The sequence below is a fragment of the Bison bison genome, unplaced genomic scaffold, assembly GCF_000754665.1.
Source record: "Bison bison bison isolate TAMUID 2011002044 unplaced genomic scaffold, Bison_UMD1.0 scf7180017864285, whole genome shotgun sequence".
NCBI classification, from domain to species: Eukaryota; Metazoa; Chordata; class Mammalia; order Artiodactyla; family Bovidae; genus Bison; species Bison bison.
The window spans coordinates 1,068,844-1,083,587 of NW_011494857.1; the positions used below are offsets into that span (position 1 = coordinate 1,068,844).

At 41.4% G+C, this 14,744-nt stretch overlaps 1 protein-coding gene across 1 annotated transcript in view; it reads right to left on the reverse strand.

Annotated features, from left to right (window-relative positions):
* Nucleotides 1–8,998: 8,998 nt before the first annotated feature.
* Nucleotides 8,999–14,744, reverse strand: part of SLC6A16 (solute carrier family 6, member 16) — a 26,871-nt gene continuing 21,125 nt past the window's right edge. The window contains exons 8-12 of the mRNA XM_010849708.1: nucleotides 12,414–12,600; nucleotides 11,871–12,072; nucleotides 11,570–11,729; nucleotides 9,470–9,632; nucleotides 8,999–9,259 (exon numbers count right to left, since the gene is read on the reverse strand). Coding sequence (XP_010848010.1) covers nucleotides 8,999–9,259; nucleotides 9,470–9,632; nucleotides 11,570–11,729; nucleotides 11,871–12,072; nucleotides 12,414–12,600 — 973 coding nt within the window. The remainder of the gene's footprint in view (nucleotides 9,260–9,469; nucleotides 9,633–11,569; nucleotides 11,730–11,870; nucleotides 12,073–12,413; nucleotides 12,601–14,744) is intronic.

Consider the following 14,744-nt stretch of genomic DNA (forward strand, 5'->3'; position numbering starts at 1 on the left):
CAGGCAATAAAACTATATGTAGATAAACTGGACTCCATAAAAAATTTTTGTGTATAAAAAATAATACCAATAAAGTAAAAAGGTAACCCACACAATAAATATTTTCAAAACCATATGTCTGACAAGGGATCAATATCCAGAATATACAGTGTGTATGCTAAGTCGCTTCAGTTGTGTCTGACTCTGCAACCCAATGGATGTAGCCTGCCAGACTCCTGTGTCCATGGGATTCTCCAGGCAAGAATACTGGAGTGGGTTGTCATGCCCTCCTCCAGGGGATCTTCCCAACCCTGGGATTGAACCCATGTCTCCTGCATTGGCAGGCAGGTTTTTTACCACTAGAGCCACCTAGAGAACACCACAAATTCATTTAAAAATGATGAAAGGATTTGAATAAATATTCTGCCAAAGAAGATATATAAATGATCAAGAAACACATGGAAAGATGCTCAACATCACTAATGGTGGTTTCGTCGCTAAGTCGTGTGCAACTCTTGCCACCCCATGGACTGTAGTGCGCAAGGCTCCTCTGCCCATGGGATTTCCTAGGCAAGAATACTAAAGTGGGTTGCCATTTCCTTCTCCAGGGGATCTTCCCAATGTAGGGATCAAACCCGGGTCTCCTGCACTGAGGGTGGACTCCTGCACAGGAGGTAGATTCTTTACCAACTGAGCTCCGAGGGAAATACAAATCAAAACTACAATAAGATACTATATCACATCCATGAGAATGGCTACTTAAAAAAAAAAAAAAAAAACAGAAAATAACAAGTGCTGACAAAGATGTGGAATGACTGGAGTCCTTGTGCCCTGTTGGTGGGAATGTAAAATGATATAGCTACTGTCTGGAAAATATTATGAAGGTTCTGCAAAAAATTAAAAATAAAATTGCCACATGATCCAACAATTCCACTTCTGGCTATATACCTAAAGTAATTGAAAATAGGGTCTTGAGAATTTTGTACGTTTATATTTATAACGGTATTATTCACATTAGCTAAACGTGGAAGAAATCCAAATGTCCACTGACAGATAAATTGGTAAACAAAATGTGGTATATCCATGTAATGGGATATTATTCAGCCTCAAAAAAGGAAGGAAATTGTGACATATACTACAGCATGGATGAACATTGAAGACGTTATGTTCATTGCTAAGCCAGCTACAAAAAGACAAAGACTGTATGTTTCCACTTGTATGAGATACTTAGAATAGTCAAAATCATAGAGACAGACAGCTGTAGAATGGTAATTGTTAGGGTTAGAGGGAGGGAGTAATAAGGAATTACTGCTTAATGGGCAGAGTTTCAGTTTCACAAGATGAAAGAAGTTATACAGATGGATGTTGGTGATGGTTATGCAATATTATGAATGTATTTAACCACTGAACTGGACACTTAAAAATGGTTGAGATGGTAAATTTTATATTATGTGTATTTTTCCACAATTAAAAAAAAAGGGAAAAAATGGAATGCACGGGGTATAGCCAGCTTGGAATCAGATAAGATTGCAGTTTTAAAATTGACCTTAGAACAGATTTTTAATGAATGAAAATGAGAAATTAAGGGATCTGGAACACAGGAAGAGAAAGTCAACATAAAGGTGAATATAATACTTGGGAAAAAACAAATCTTTTCATATTTGTAGTTTATCACTTCAGACTGTTGTTAAAGAGGTTTCCTTTTTTTAATTAAGGGAGAAATAAAATTTAAAGTGGAAAATTCTGGCTTTTAGACTGGCAGCTGCTTTTACCTACTTAAACATCAACTTCTGGGATTAATCTGTTCACTGAACAAATATTTGACTGCCCGTTTGTCCTTAAAAATACATGTCTGACACTGTTCTAAGCCTTATAGACAGAGCAGTAAACAAACAAAAGTCCCACCTTCCTTGAGCTTACATTCTAGTAACTTAAAGTTATCTGTGTATAAAATCTGAAAAAAAATGTACAGATTTAGAGAAAATTACATAATCTTAGCATACTATCATCTCTATTAGCTCTTTAATTTTGTGATAATTCCCTTATGCTTAAACATTAAGTTTACCCAACAAATCTGTGGGATTGTTTCACCATCTCCATTTGACACATAAGAAAGCTAAGAACAAGAAGAAAAAGCAGCTTGCTGAGAGACTCAGAGAATGACCTAAGGATATGGTATAACATAAACACAGATTTGTTTGTCTCCAAATGCTATTTTCTTCCCACCAGGCCCAGAAGCCTCTCAAGACAGGGATTGGAACAACAGAACCATCAGTGAGTACATCTGGGATTAGTCTTGCTGCCCACGGACCACTAACACAGTGACAGAACATGTGAACATTTCCATTTTAGATGGGTACAGACCCTACCACAAAGAGTCCTAAAACAACGTTCGGCTCAATTTCCTACCTACACTCTAGGCCCACCAGGTCTAGGTCCACCTGCCCTACTCCCTAGGTGGGAACACATATGTAGGTCTGGGGATGGGAAAATTGATGAGAGACAATTGATAAGAGACAATTTGGGGAAATGATGAGGGTGAGGGCATGTGGGAACCAACTTCTAACTGAGAAACAAACATCAAGAACCTCAACTGGCGATTTCCCTGGTGGTCCAGTGGCTAAGACTCTAAGCTCGCAATGTAGCGTGGGGGGCCCGGATTCAGTCCCTGATCGGGGAACTAGATCCCACATGTTGCAACTAGGGGTTCACGTGCCTCAACCAAAGATTCTGCAACTAAAGATCCCATATGCTGCAAATGAGACCTACTGCAGCCAAATAAAGAGATTTTTAAAAAAGAGAGAGAATCTAAAACCACATAGAGAAAAAAATATATAAAGTAAGATCCAAGAGGCTAAGTAAAAACTCTATAGTCCTAAATTTGAATTGAAAAAAAAAAAGTATGCATTTATTATATATTTTTAGGGAAAAAAGGATTTCTTACCTGTATCTATTAAAATGGCTTACAAACAATGATCAATGCAATACAACAAACACTGCAAGCACAAAACTGTAATCTCTAAATAGGAGAAAGAGTACATCAAGGCTGTATACTGTCACTCTGCTTATTTAACTTATATGTAGAGTACATCATGAGAAATGCTGTGCTAGAGGAAGCACAAGCTGGAATCAAGGTTGCAGGCAGAAATATCAATAACCTCAGATATGCAGATGACACCACCCTTATGGCAGAAAGTGAAGAACTAAAGAGCCTCTTGATGAAAGTGAAAGAGGAGAGTGAAAAAGTTGGCTTAAAGCTCAACATTCAGAAAACTAAGATCACGGCCTCTTGTCCCATCACATCATGGTAAATAGATGGGGAAACAGAGGCTGGCTTTATTTTTCTGGGCTCCAAAATCACTGCAGATAGTGAGTGCAGCCATGAAATTAAAAGACGCTTGCTCCTTGGAAGGAAAATTATGACCAACCTAGATAGCATATTAAAAAGCAGAGACATTACTTTGCCAACAAAGGTCCGTCTAGTCAAGGCTATAGTTTTTCCAGTAGTCATGTATGGATGTGAGAGTTGGACTATAAAGAAAGCTGAGCGCCAAAGAATTGATGCTTTTGAACTGTGGTGTTGGAGAAGATTCTTGAGAGTCCATTGGACTGCAAGGAGATCCAACCAGTCCATCCTAAAGGAGATCAGTCCTGGATGTTCATTGGAGGGACTGATGTTGAAGCTGAAACTCCAATACTTTGGCCACCTGATGCGAGTGCCAAAGAATTGATGCTTTTGAACTGTGGTGTTGGAAAAGACTGTTGAGAGTCCCTTGGACTGCATGGAGATCCAACCAGTCCATTCTAAAGGAAATCAGTCCTGAATATTCATTGGAAGGACTGATGCTGAAGCTGAAACTCCAATACTTTGGTCACCTGATACGAAGAACTGACTCATTTGAAAAGACCCTGATGCTGGGAAAGATTGAGGGCCGGAGGAGAAGGGGACGACAGAGGATGAAATGGTTGGATGGCATCACTGACTCGATGGACATGGGTTTGGGTGGACTCTGGGAGTTGGTGATGGACAGGGAGGCCTGGCGTGCTGCGGTTCATGGGGTCACAAAGAGTTAGATGCGACCAAGTGACTGAACTAAACTGAACTGAGCTGAAATAGCATTTTTCATTAAAATAAATTAGGTATTCTTGGAAAAATAACTGATTTCAGATTTGGGCCATAAAATGTAAGATAATTTCAAGGTTAATTTCATTGACCATTCAGTCAGTACCAGAAAGCAAGGAAATATTATATATACTCGGGTCTTGTCAAAAGGACTCAGGAGTCAACTTGAAGACACTCCCATGGGTCCAAGATGAGATGATTTGAGCATCAATAAGAATGACTGCAATGGACTGAAATACATCAAATAAGTTTAAATCAGTGAGTTCAGAGAGATACTAAAATAAAAAACTTCAGTGATCATATTCAGAGGATATTAGGCAATGAACTCATTTTTCAAGCTGGTAAATAAAGGAAAAGAATAAAAATTTATTTTGCTTTTCCTGTACAAAGTGTATGCCAGGGTAATGAATGTTTGACATGAAGTTCTCTTCCTAGGATTATTCCAACTAAGAAAAAAAGAAGGAATAATAAACATAGAATACCACATCTTATCTCTCGTTGAAAGGCGAATCTAGACAATGATCATCAATGGCTGCTAACACCACAAAAGGAGAGCCATCTGGGCATTTGAGGGTTTTTTTTTGTCCTCCTAATTGAAATATATAAAACCAATCATGAAGTATTCTTGCCAGGATATTGAACCTAGAAGTAATAATCTTCTTCACCTAATTACCAATTTACTCGAAACACAGGAAACATAAGAATATATTAAATAACATCACAAGAGGTAATCAGAAAATTCCAGATGGCCAGAAATTGTACAGGACAAATAACCCAGTTTTATCAATAAATACATTTCAAGGGGGGAAAAAAGAGGGAGGGAGGCCTACACATTAAAAGATGCTTAAAAGGTATAGTAATGGATTGCAACATATAAATTTTATTTGGATAATGATTCAAACCAACTTTTTAAAAAGTTATGAGACAGTCTCTCAAATAGTTACACACAGAGTTAGCATATAATCTAGAAATTTCACTCCTAAATATGTCAACAGAAATAAGAACATATGTCCAACCAAAAAAACCCACTTTTACATAAATGCTCATAATAGCATTATTATTATAATAGCCCCAAAGTGGAAACAAGCCAAATGCCCATCAACTGATAATTGGATAAATAAAATGTGTTATATCCATACAATGGACTATCATTCATCAATAAAAAGAAATGTGTAACGATACATGCTACATATGGGTGGATTTGAAAACATGCTATGTGAAAGAAGCCAGTCACAAAGAATTACATACATCGCATGATTCCATTTACATGAAATGTGCAGAATAGGTAAATCTACAGGACAAAAAGTAGATTAGTGTTCATCTAAGGCTGAGGTTGCCAGCTGGGGCAGTTACAGTGCTGGCTAAGGAGTGTGGGGTTTATTTTGGGGGTAATGAAAATGTACAAAAGCTGCAATGATAGACACACAACTCTGAATATATTAAAAGCCATTGAATTGTAGATTTTAAATGAGTGGATTGTATGGTGTAAGAATTATTGATATATCTTATATCTCAATAAATCTGTTAAAAAATATAAAGCTACCAGAAAAAAATTATGAAACAATCAGAAAATTTTAAATATTGAATGGATATTTAATGATATTAAAGGATTACTGTTATTTGGTTTTGGTGTGATAATAGTTTTTCAGGTTTTTTAAAAGTGTTTTTACTTTTTAGAGAATATACTGACATCTACAGGTGAAATGATAAATTTGGGATTTGCTTCAAAATAATGGAGGGAGCTTGACAGCCAGGCCTGTCGAGCCTGGCAGCCTTGGGGAAGGGTCTTTACTACAAGGACTCCCTCCACCCTCCAGGGTCCTTTCGGGTTGCCTTTCTTCATTCCGCGGAGAAAATGCAGAAGATTGTATTGCAGCTTAAGGAAGGTAAAATAGACTGTCTCCTTCCCCCAGGCACAATTAGCAAACCCAACTCCAGAGACCCCTGTCCGCTCCGTCAAGCCAACCCCCTGGCCCGATCTCTGAGCCGAGCTTCCCTTGTGGGTCACTCTGGGCACAGCCTCTTACCCTGCTAGGACCACTCTGGGTCCAGCCCCGCCTCCGATGCAAGGTTACCTCTAGCTGGGACAGCTTTGTAGGACAGTCCTGTCCCAGACTAGCTCGGGCCTCTTCATGGATCTGTGTCTGACCCTGGGCACTCTGTGACACGTTTCCTTTCCATCCGGGGCGTCTTAGTGGGCTACGTCCAGCCTGGCCATACCTCTAATTGGGCCCCCTAATTAGGCTCTGTCCTCTCCAATGGAGAAGGCAATGGCACCCCACTCCAGTACTCTTGCCTGGAAAATCCCACGGATGGAGGAGCCTGGTGGGCTGCAGTCCATGGGGTCGCTAAGAGTCCGATATGACTGAGCGACTTCACTTTTCAATGGAGAGGCATGTAGTGGGGAAGGAGAGAGAGAAAATCATATTTGTCGCAAGTTGGTCATTATTGAAGATGGGTGATAAGTGCAAAGCAATTCACTACATTATTTTTTCATATGTTTGAAATTTTCCAAAATAAAATGGCCAGAGGCCACAAGACAAGAATCTTTCTCAGGTTTTACCCCTGACTTCCTGTGTGAACCTCTCTTATTGCAGGGTTCCCGATTAAACTTGAAAATGACAATATCTTTATCTCACACCACTCTTGTGAGGCATAAAAGTGAAGACGTGTAAGGTTCCCTCCCCAAGTAACAGGGCTCCATTTTGTCTAACACGGACAGGGATTCCCAAAAACAATCCAAAAGAAAATCCGCTCATCACATATACTGTGCACGAAACCCAATTTTAGACAATATGAACCCAGAGTAGAGAAACACTCTCTGTAGAAATCAGTCTGCCTATCTCTAATCACTTTCCTTTACAGCAATGTGAGATACTCCCAATTTAAACATCCTTGACGTTAGGTGTCAACGGACATTCAACAGGTGGTGTGAGGAGAGAAAGATTTAGAGTGGGAGGCAGAAAAACACCAAGATCTTCATTCCTCTCCCTTTGGTTTATCCGGTAAAACCCTACTTTTCAATCCTCCCTGCACCGACAGGTTCTATTCCCCAAACTGGAACTGGAGCAGCGGGGTGTAAGTACAGAGGAGGATGAGCTCCCGGTTTCCCAGATAGGAGGAGGCTGAAAACTCAAGACTATTTGATCATGAGACGGTGACTGCCTCCTCTCTCTGATTCCCACCTTACCCGACTCAATAGAACGGGACTTGAAGCAGACGGATCGTTTGGATTGGGGTGGGGGTGGGCAGGCGCGGCAGGAAGGAAGGAGCGTGGGAGGGTGGGGCTACAAGGTACCGGAGCCAATGGGTGCTGACCCGGAGGTTCACGTCCCTTCCAGCCCTGCAGTCTTCAAGCTTGAGCTCGAAACGTATATCTGGGACCTCTGCTCTTCCCATTCACCAGACTCACCTAGGGGTCCCACGCTCCAGTGGTTGAGGATGTCCGCTCTTTCTTCTTTTGTCACAGAAACTTACACAGGGACAACCTCCCTGTGAGTCCTAAGCAATTTGAAGTCCTGGGATCTCTTGAGCGTTTAAGGGAAAGCCATTCCCTGGATCTTCGGAAGTCTCCAAAACCTCCACCCACAGCCTCCAATCCCCAGTCCCTAACGGACTGACCCCACCTCCTCTTGAGAAGTGCTTCAGCTGTTACGGAGTCACCCCTCCCACAAGTTTTGAAATACTCAGTTATCATCCACTGTGGGGGTTCCCCGGCGGCTCAGCAGTAAAGAATCCGCTTACAGTGCAGGAGACATGGGTTCAATCCCTGGGTCGGGAAGATCCGCTGGAGAAGGAAATGGCAACCCACTCCAGTATTCTTGCCTGGAGAATCCCATGGACAGAGGAGCCAAGTGTGTTAGTCATTCAGTAGGGTCCCACTCTCTTGCGACCCCATGACTGCAGCCGTCCAGGCTACTCTGTCCATGGAATTCTCCAAGCAAGAATACTGGAGTGGGTTGCCGTTTCCTCCTCCAGGGGATCTTCCTGACCTAGGGATCGAAACCGAGTCTCCTGCATTGCAGTCAGATTCTTTACTGTCTGAGCCACCAGGGAAGCCCTATCATCCACTAGGCAAATTCATTTGACATAGCTCTGTGGTAAAACCTGCCATGTCTCTCTTACCAAACAGATATGGGACCCTGATGGGCTCAGCAATACAATTTGGTAGTTCCCCAAGCTGGTTGTGTGTCAATTCACAGATACACAGTCCACAACAGTCCTGGAATCTATTGAAAATTAATTTTTAGACGAATGATAGGGTTACCACTTCCCATCAGCAAGTGTATTAATATCCTTTACATCTTTATTGAAGTCACCATTTCCTGGGTTTCTTCTGGATCAAGGTCAATCCTTGGATAAAACAAGTCGAGTAATCTAGCATTTAATTTACCATGGCAAGGAAAGGCAGGAACTCAGGGCTGGACATTTGGCTCTCAAAAGAATGGAAGCCTCATGAGAGGAAGACTGAACATCTGAGATATTTATAGAAGAAGAAAAAAAAAAATCTGCTCACACCCAGTGCTTAGAACCCAGTGGACTAATTTATTGACCAACAGCATTATTCCTCCAGATTCATTCCAGAAACTGGGTAAACCAGTTGAGAAGCAGGTTCTGTAGGCATCACCAATGGCATATAAAATGGTAAGTGTATATACTCAGGCAGGGATGGGGAAAACACAATGAAAGTAGTGACCGGGGAGGATGTGGTCTAGGAGACGAACTGCAAAGCCAGGCTCCATGAGCTCCCCCACCCCGCCCAAAAATGTCCCTATCCTTGGGAATAAAAGCAGCTCTGAGTCTAGAGACAAAGACAGTTGCAATTTGATATTGACTTGCCTATTAAGAGCTGCTTTGAGGGATATATGATGTCAGGCCAAATAAATAGTTAGGAAGTCACACTACAGGTTGATCAGCAATTTCAATATCACCTTGGAGGATTTCTTCGTTTTCGACCTCTTTAATGGGTGTCAGTTGGAAACTTAGGGGTAAGGACTTGGAGGATATCACAGGCTTGTCCCAGCTGGTGGCGTTGAAGGGAATCCCATGAGTGAAGCAATATACAAAGTATATAGGGATGGGAAGGATGACAATGAGTAAAAGGGCGAACAATGTGAACAGCCCCCAGGATGGGTATTGTCGAACAATTTCTTTTGACTGTGGAGAGATGGGAAAGGGGTTCAGAATGTAGAAGTTCCCAGAACAGGAAAGACTGGGGAAGGGGAAGGTCAGAGGAGAACCAGGACAGAGGACTAAGGGTTTTCAGGGAGTTGGAGAATGAGATGATAGTCTTTAGACCAAGAGTGGATTGAAAAATCTAGCCCCCCACTCCCTATGAAGGTCGGGGGTCTGAGGAGGGTGACTTACAGTGCTTGAGTCCCAGGCCAAATAGGTGATATTCTTCAGAGATAGTTGAAATACAGTGGTCACAGACAGGGCTAGCAGCACAACTGGAATTAGATAGGACCACAGCCAACGAATGATGGAGTACATAGGATGGCCCCACAGGTTAGCCATGTCTGCAAAGAAACTGAGAGGAAGGGCCACAGGACTGTAGAAGGGCCTTACAGTTGGGCCTTACCCAGTCTTGGAGGACAAGATCAGCCAGACCTTAGCCCCCGCCTCAGCTCAAGCCTCATTCTCTATCTTCTTCTCAGTCAGTCTTCTATCCCTACTCAAGAAAAAATTTCGAACATTCCTCTACTGCTCCAAAACATTTCATGGATATCAGTGCCCTCAGGATAAAGGCCAAGTCCCTTTCATTCACTATGAATATGAGAGTGTCTGTGACATACCAGGGATTCTTCTAGTTGCTGGGTATCTATAGTGAACAACACAGACTCTAAAAGAGTAACATTTGGCCCTCCTTCAGCTTTTCTTCCCTGGAGAAGGAAATGGCAATCCACTCCAGTACTATTGCCTGGAAAATCCCATGGACAAAGGAGCCTGGTAGGCTGCAGTCTATGGGGTCGCAAGCTTTTCTTAGCTTCTTCCAGCCAATATATTCAGCCTCCTTTACTGCATGTTCTCAATCTCAATGAATACACAAATGGGGTCCTTTGGTCTAGAGTGCCCTTCTCTCTCCCTCTTTGTCTGCATATTCATCTGTCCAGACTAAGCTCAACCATCCTCTCGCCTAGGATGCTTTCCCCGACTCTCCAGATGCCTCTAAATGTCCCAGGCTACCTCTACTATAGGCTTTCCTTCTTGTACTGGGATTGTCGGCTCATACGTGTCTTCCTCCTTGGACTCTGCCCTCTTTGAGAGGAGGAGCTTATTCCATTCATTTGTACCCCAGTACCACAAGACTTTCTTGACACAAAGAAAGACTCAAGATACATGTGAGTGAGTTAATGAATGAGTAAACTGACTCCAAGAACCACTGTTAGCTGAAAACCCTGCCACCTGAAACTTCTACCCTTAAATTATACCACGTAGATGACTACACATCTGCCTGTTTAAAAATTGGGCCTGGGAGTTGTTTGTATTCCTTGTATTTTATTTGGATTTTCCCACTCTTCCTTCCACAGTTATGCTTGATGTTCCTGATTATCCTGTTCCCTCTTCCTTAGTAGCTTTTCCTTGCAGAATTAGACCACATCTCTCAATCTACACCTCTCCCACCTTAGCCCAAGCCATTCAATAGCTCCCATTTGGAATATTACAATAGCTCCTAACTGCTCTCTTTGCTTCACTCTTGATTCCTCATAGTCTATTCACCATACAACAATCAATCATAGGTATCTTTTTGAAAAAACAAACCTGATAATGTCAATCCCCTTCTCAAAACCCTTCCATACCTCCTCTCTCATTCTACATAAAAAACTAAGTCCTGCCATAGCTAAAAAGTCCTACATCATCTCCCATTACCTCTCTGGTGTCAGCTCGTAACATTCTATTCTAATCTCTGATTTCCTCATTGCTCAAAAACTTCAGGAATGATGCTTCCTCTTGCTTTGGTACTTACTGTTTTCTCTACTTGGAATGCTCTCTCAAAATTTTTTCATGGTTCCTCCTCTCATTTCATTCAGGAGTCTGCTCAAATGTCACCTTACCAGAGAGGCCTTCCCTGTGATCCTATCAAAGTTATTAATAGCACATACTCCCACTCTTGATCATCTTATCTCACTTTTTTATTTTTCTCCTGTCAGTTATCACCTCTTGACATTTGTATTTGTTCATTTGGTTATTATTATGAATCTCTACCACTAGAATGTAAACTCCCTGGGGACAGGGAGTTTTACTCAATGCTTGTTTTACTCAATGCTCTGTCCTTGATTACTGAAACAGTTCCCGGCACATATTAAGCACCCCAGAAATATGTTAAATGAATGAATGAATAAAAAGGTTTCTCAGAAGGCCCTGGAGTTGCCTGAAGTTAAGGGTCCCTATGTCACTGTTGTCAAGTGAAAATAGAGGCAGGCAATAAGAAAGGGGTCAACCTTCCCTATAGACCCAAGCTATCACCTGCTAGCCTCTCTGGCCCATTTCACAGCCAAGTTTTCAAATATGATGATGATGATTATAGGGAGGATTGTCCAGTAGTCAGTCAGCAGTCTGATGTAGTAGCTGCCTGAAGGTCGAGTGAAGAAGAGGCCACACAGGAACATGATCATTAAGACAACCACTGGAGGGAACATTGGATTTAGATCAAGGTCAGAGGTCTGGCTGGGTAACAAGGGCTAGGCAGAGGTGATAGACTAGGGCTGGATAAGAATCTGAATGAAGTCAGGGTCATTGATGGGTATACACATGTAGGTCAGAGTACCTGTAAACAGCTTTGTATATTTCTGGACAGAAATAAAGATGTCTTGGAGAGAGGTAATGATGCTGTCCATGATCCCTATCATGGTGGACATCTCCAGATTCAGCAACATTAGGAAGAACAGGAAGGACCAGAAGACAGACCCAGGAATGAAAGACATGGCTTCAACGAAGGCCAGGAAAGCAAAGTTTGTGCTCTCCTTAATCTGTGAAGGGGAGAAAGGGCAGGAGTTAAAGTGTCCTTGAATTTAACAAAAACAACAAAAAGTACAGAGATATATCCTATCTTTCCTGAAAATGTTCTTAAAACCCCTGTGTCACTGAGAAAACCAGGTTTCCAAGCTGACCCTCTGACATGGAAAACCAATCCCACCTAGTATTACTCATAGAAGGGCATTCTGCAAACTATAGTTCTTTGCATTACCAAGGTTGCAGCTTATCCTGGTGCTTCTGGGATTTTTTTTTCTGGTGCCAACAAAAGCTGAAATTTCTGTTTTACAAAAGGTTTTGAAGGAACTCTAGGACTCATTCACCTATTTTTACTGACCTTCAAAAACTGCTCCTCTAAGTTGCACTCAGGCACATGGCTGAGGACCTCCTTCTTGATGGGGTTGGAGAGGCTGTTGAACCAGGATGTGAAGATGGAGGTTGGGTTGCCAATCAGATTTTGAGGTGGCTGGGCCTCAGGAGGCAGTATCCCCATGTTTACCAGATTCAAAAGTGTTTCAGTATTCCTGAGGATAAGGAGTTGAATCACATAGAATCATTTTGCTTCTTAGAAAATGATCTGCTTTTCCCTTATCTTCCAGATAAGAAAGGACATCATGTTACTGATCTGGGTAAGGTAGAGCATAAGATTAAATCTAGAAGCCATCCACCTTCAAAGTCATGAATTGTTATGAGCCTGGATAATTTATGACCCTAAGGGGATGGGGCAGGAGAAGCCTTTCCTATAGTCTTCTTGAGTCTTATAGAGTTCTTGGAAACTCTGAGTCTCTGCTCTAATGATGGGGTCTCTTATTCACTCCCTACCTCTTATTCACGCCCTACCTCTTTCTTAGACTAACAGGTGGAAGTCAACCTTCTAAGCTTTGTATAACTGAATATCAGGGAGCATTTACTTAAGTGTACCATATGCATAACAGTCCCATGAAGTTGTACTATGCTGTGAGAAACTTCTTGCACTTTTTGATCTGGGTCCTGCTCTTTATTTTATCCCATGACCTTCTGCAGATCTACTCAGCTCACACTTAACTTCTTACAGTTTCAGGGCATGCGATGCTCTCTCATGCTCAAGACCAACCCAACTCCCACCATCATTCTTCACTTGGGCTAATTCCTATAAATCCTTAAAACTTCAGCTCATTGCTCTATAATAACTTCAATGGAAGGTTTGCTGATAATAGCAAAATGCAAGTGGCAGAGATCAAACCAGTCAATCCTAAAGGAAATCAACCCTGAATATTCACTGGAAGGACTGATGCTGAAGCTGAAGCTTCAATACTTGGGCCACCTGATATGAAGAGCTGACTCACTGGAAAAGACCCTGATACTGGGAAAGATTGAAGGCAAGAGGAGAAGGGTAGGACAGAGGATGAGATGGTTGGATGGCATCACCGACTCAGTAGACATGAGTTTGAGCAAACTCCGAAAGATGGTGCTGGATAGGGAAGCCTGGCATGCTGTAGTCCATGGAGTTGCAAAGAGTCAGACATGACTTAGAGACTGAACAGCAACAATAAAGCGGCATTTCTAATCACGTTTTAGAAAATAAAATACTATGTGCTCTTCCGGTAATAGGCAAGTTAAATATTTGAACCAAACTTCTCACTGGAAATAATTTAAAAGACTCAAAGATATTTTTAAATCTTGAAAAATAAAAATACTGACAAGATAATAAGGAATTTCAGTATTGGACAAAAATCAGAGTACAAACAAAAGCAGTGGGGAAAGAAGACTTGCAAAGCAATTTTGCCTTGAAGGGTATGTCAAATACATCAAACTATACCTGAAGTGTCCAGGCATAGTTTGATGTAAAAGCACCAGAGCATGCCCAAAGTAAGGATCAGAACAGAAGGTCTTCCCCTAAATCTGGCATTTCAAAGGGTTGCACCTTCAATAATAAAAAATGAACCAGAAGCTTGCACCCAACTGTTCCACACCACAGGGAACACAAGGAGGGCTGCTTCAGAAAAGGGCAAAACAAGGGCAAATTTTTAAGGATCCTGAATGTCATAACCATAGCCAGCCCTAGCTTAAACTTGGAGCCCAAATATTTGAGCCTGGTTGTCACAAAAACTCAAGTTGGAGTCTTTCTAATGTCCCTATGTATCAAGTAAAAGCAAAAGTCCTATCTGGATGAATATACCCTCTTCTTAGGCCTTAAAGAATTCTTACAAATAATAGTCAAATAAATAGGACATGGAGAGAACCACACACATAAAAACAAGACATCATGAGAAATAACACAATAAAAATATCCCTAAAGTTACTACAAATATTAGAATTACAAAAAAATATAATACAACTAAGTTTACTATGCTTAAATAATAAAAGACAAGCTTGGAAATATTTGCAGGAGACAAGAAACTATAAGTCAACCATATCGATTTTTAAAAATGAAACAGAACCCCTTAAAATAAAAAGTAACTGACATTTAAAAGTCAGTATGGATAATTCTAATTTCACAATTAGGCACAGGGGCACAACTTATCCTCCCACTTTAAACAACTATACAAATGGACAAAATGTATAAAACAACTGTTTTTAGACATTAGATAACAGGCAATACAGAACTGTGATCCCTGCTGCTGCTGCTGCTGCTAAGTCACTTCAGTCATGTCCAACTCTGTGCGACCCCAGAGACGGCAGCCCACCA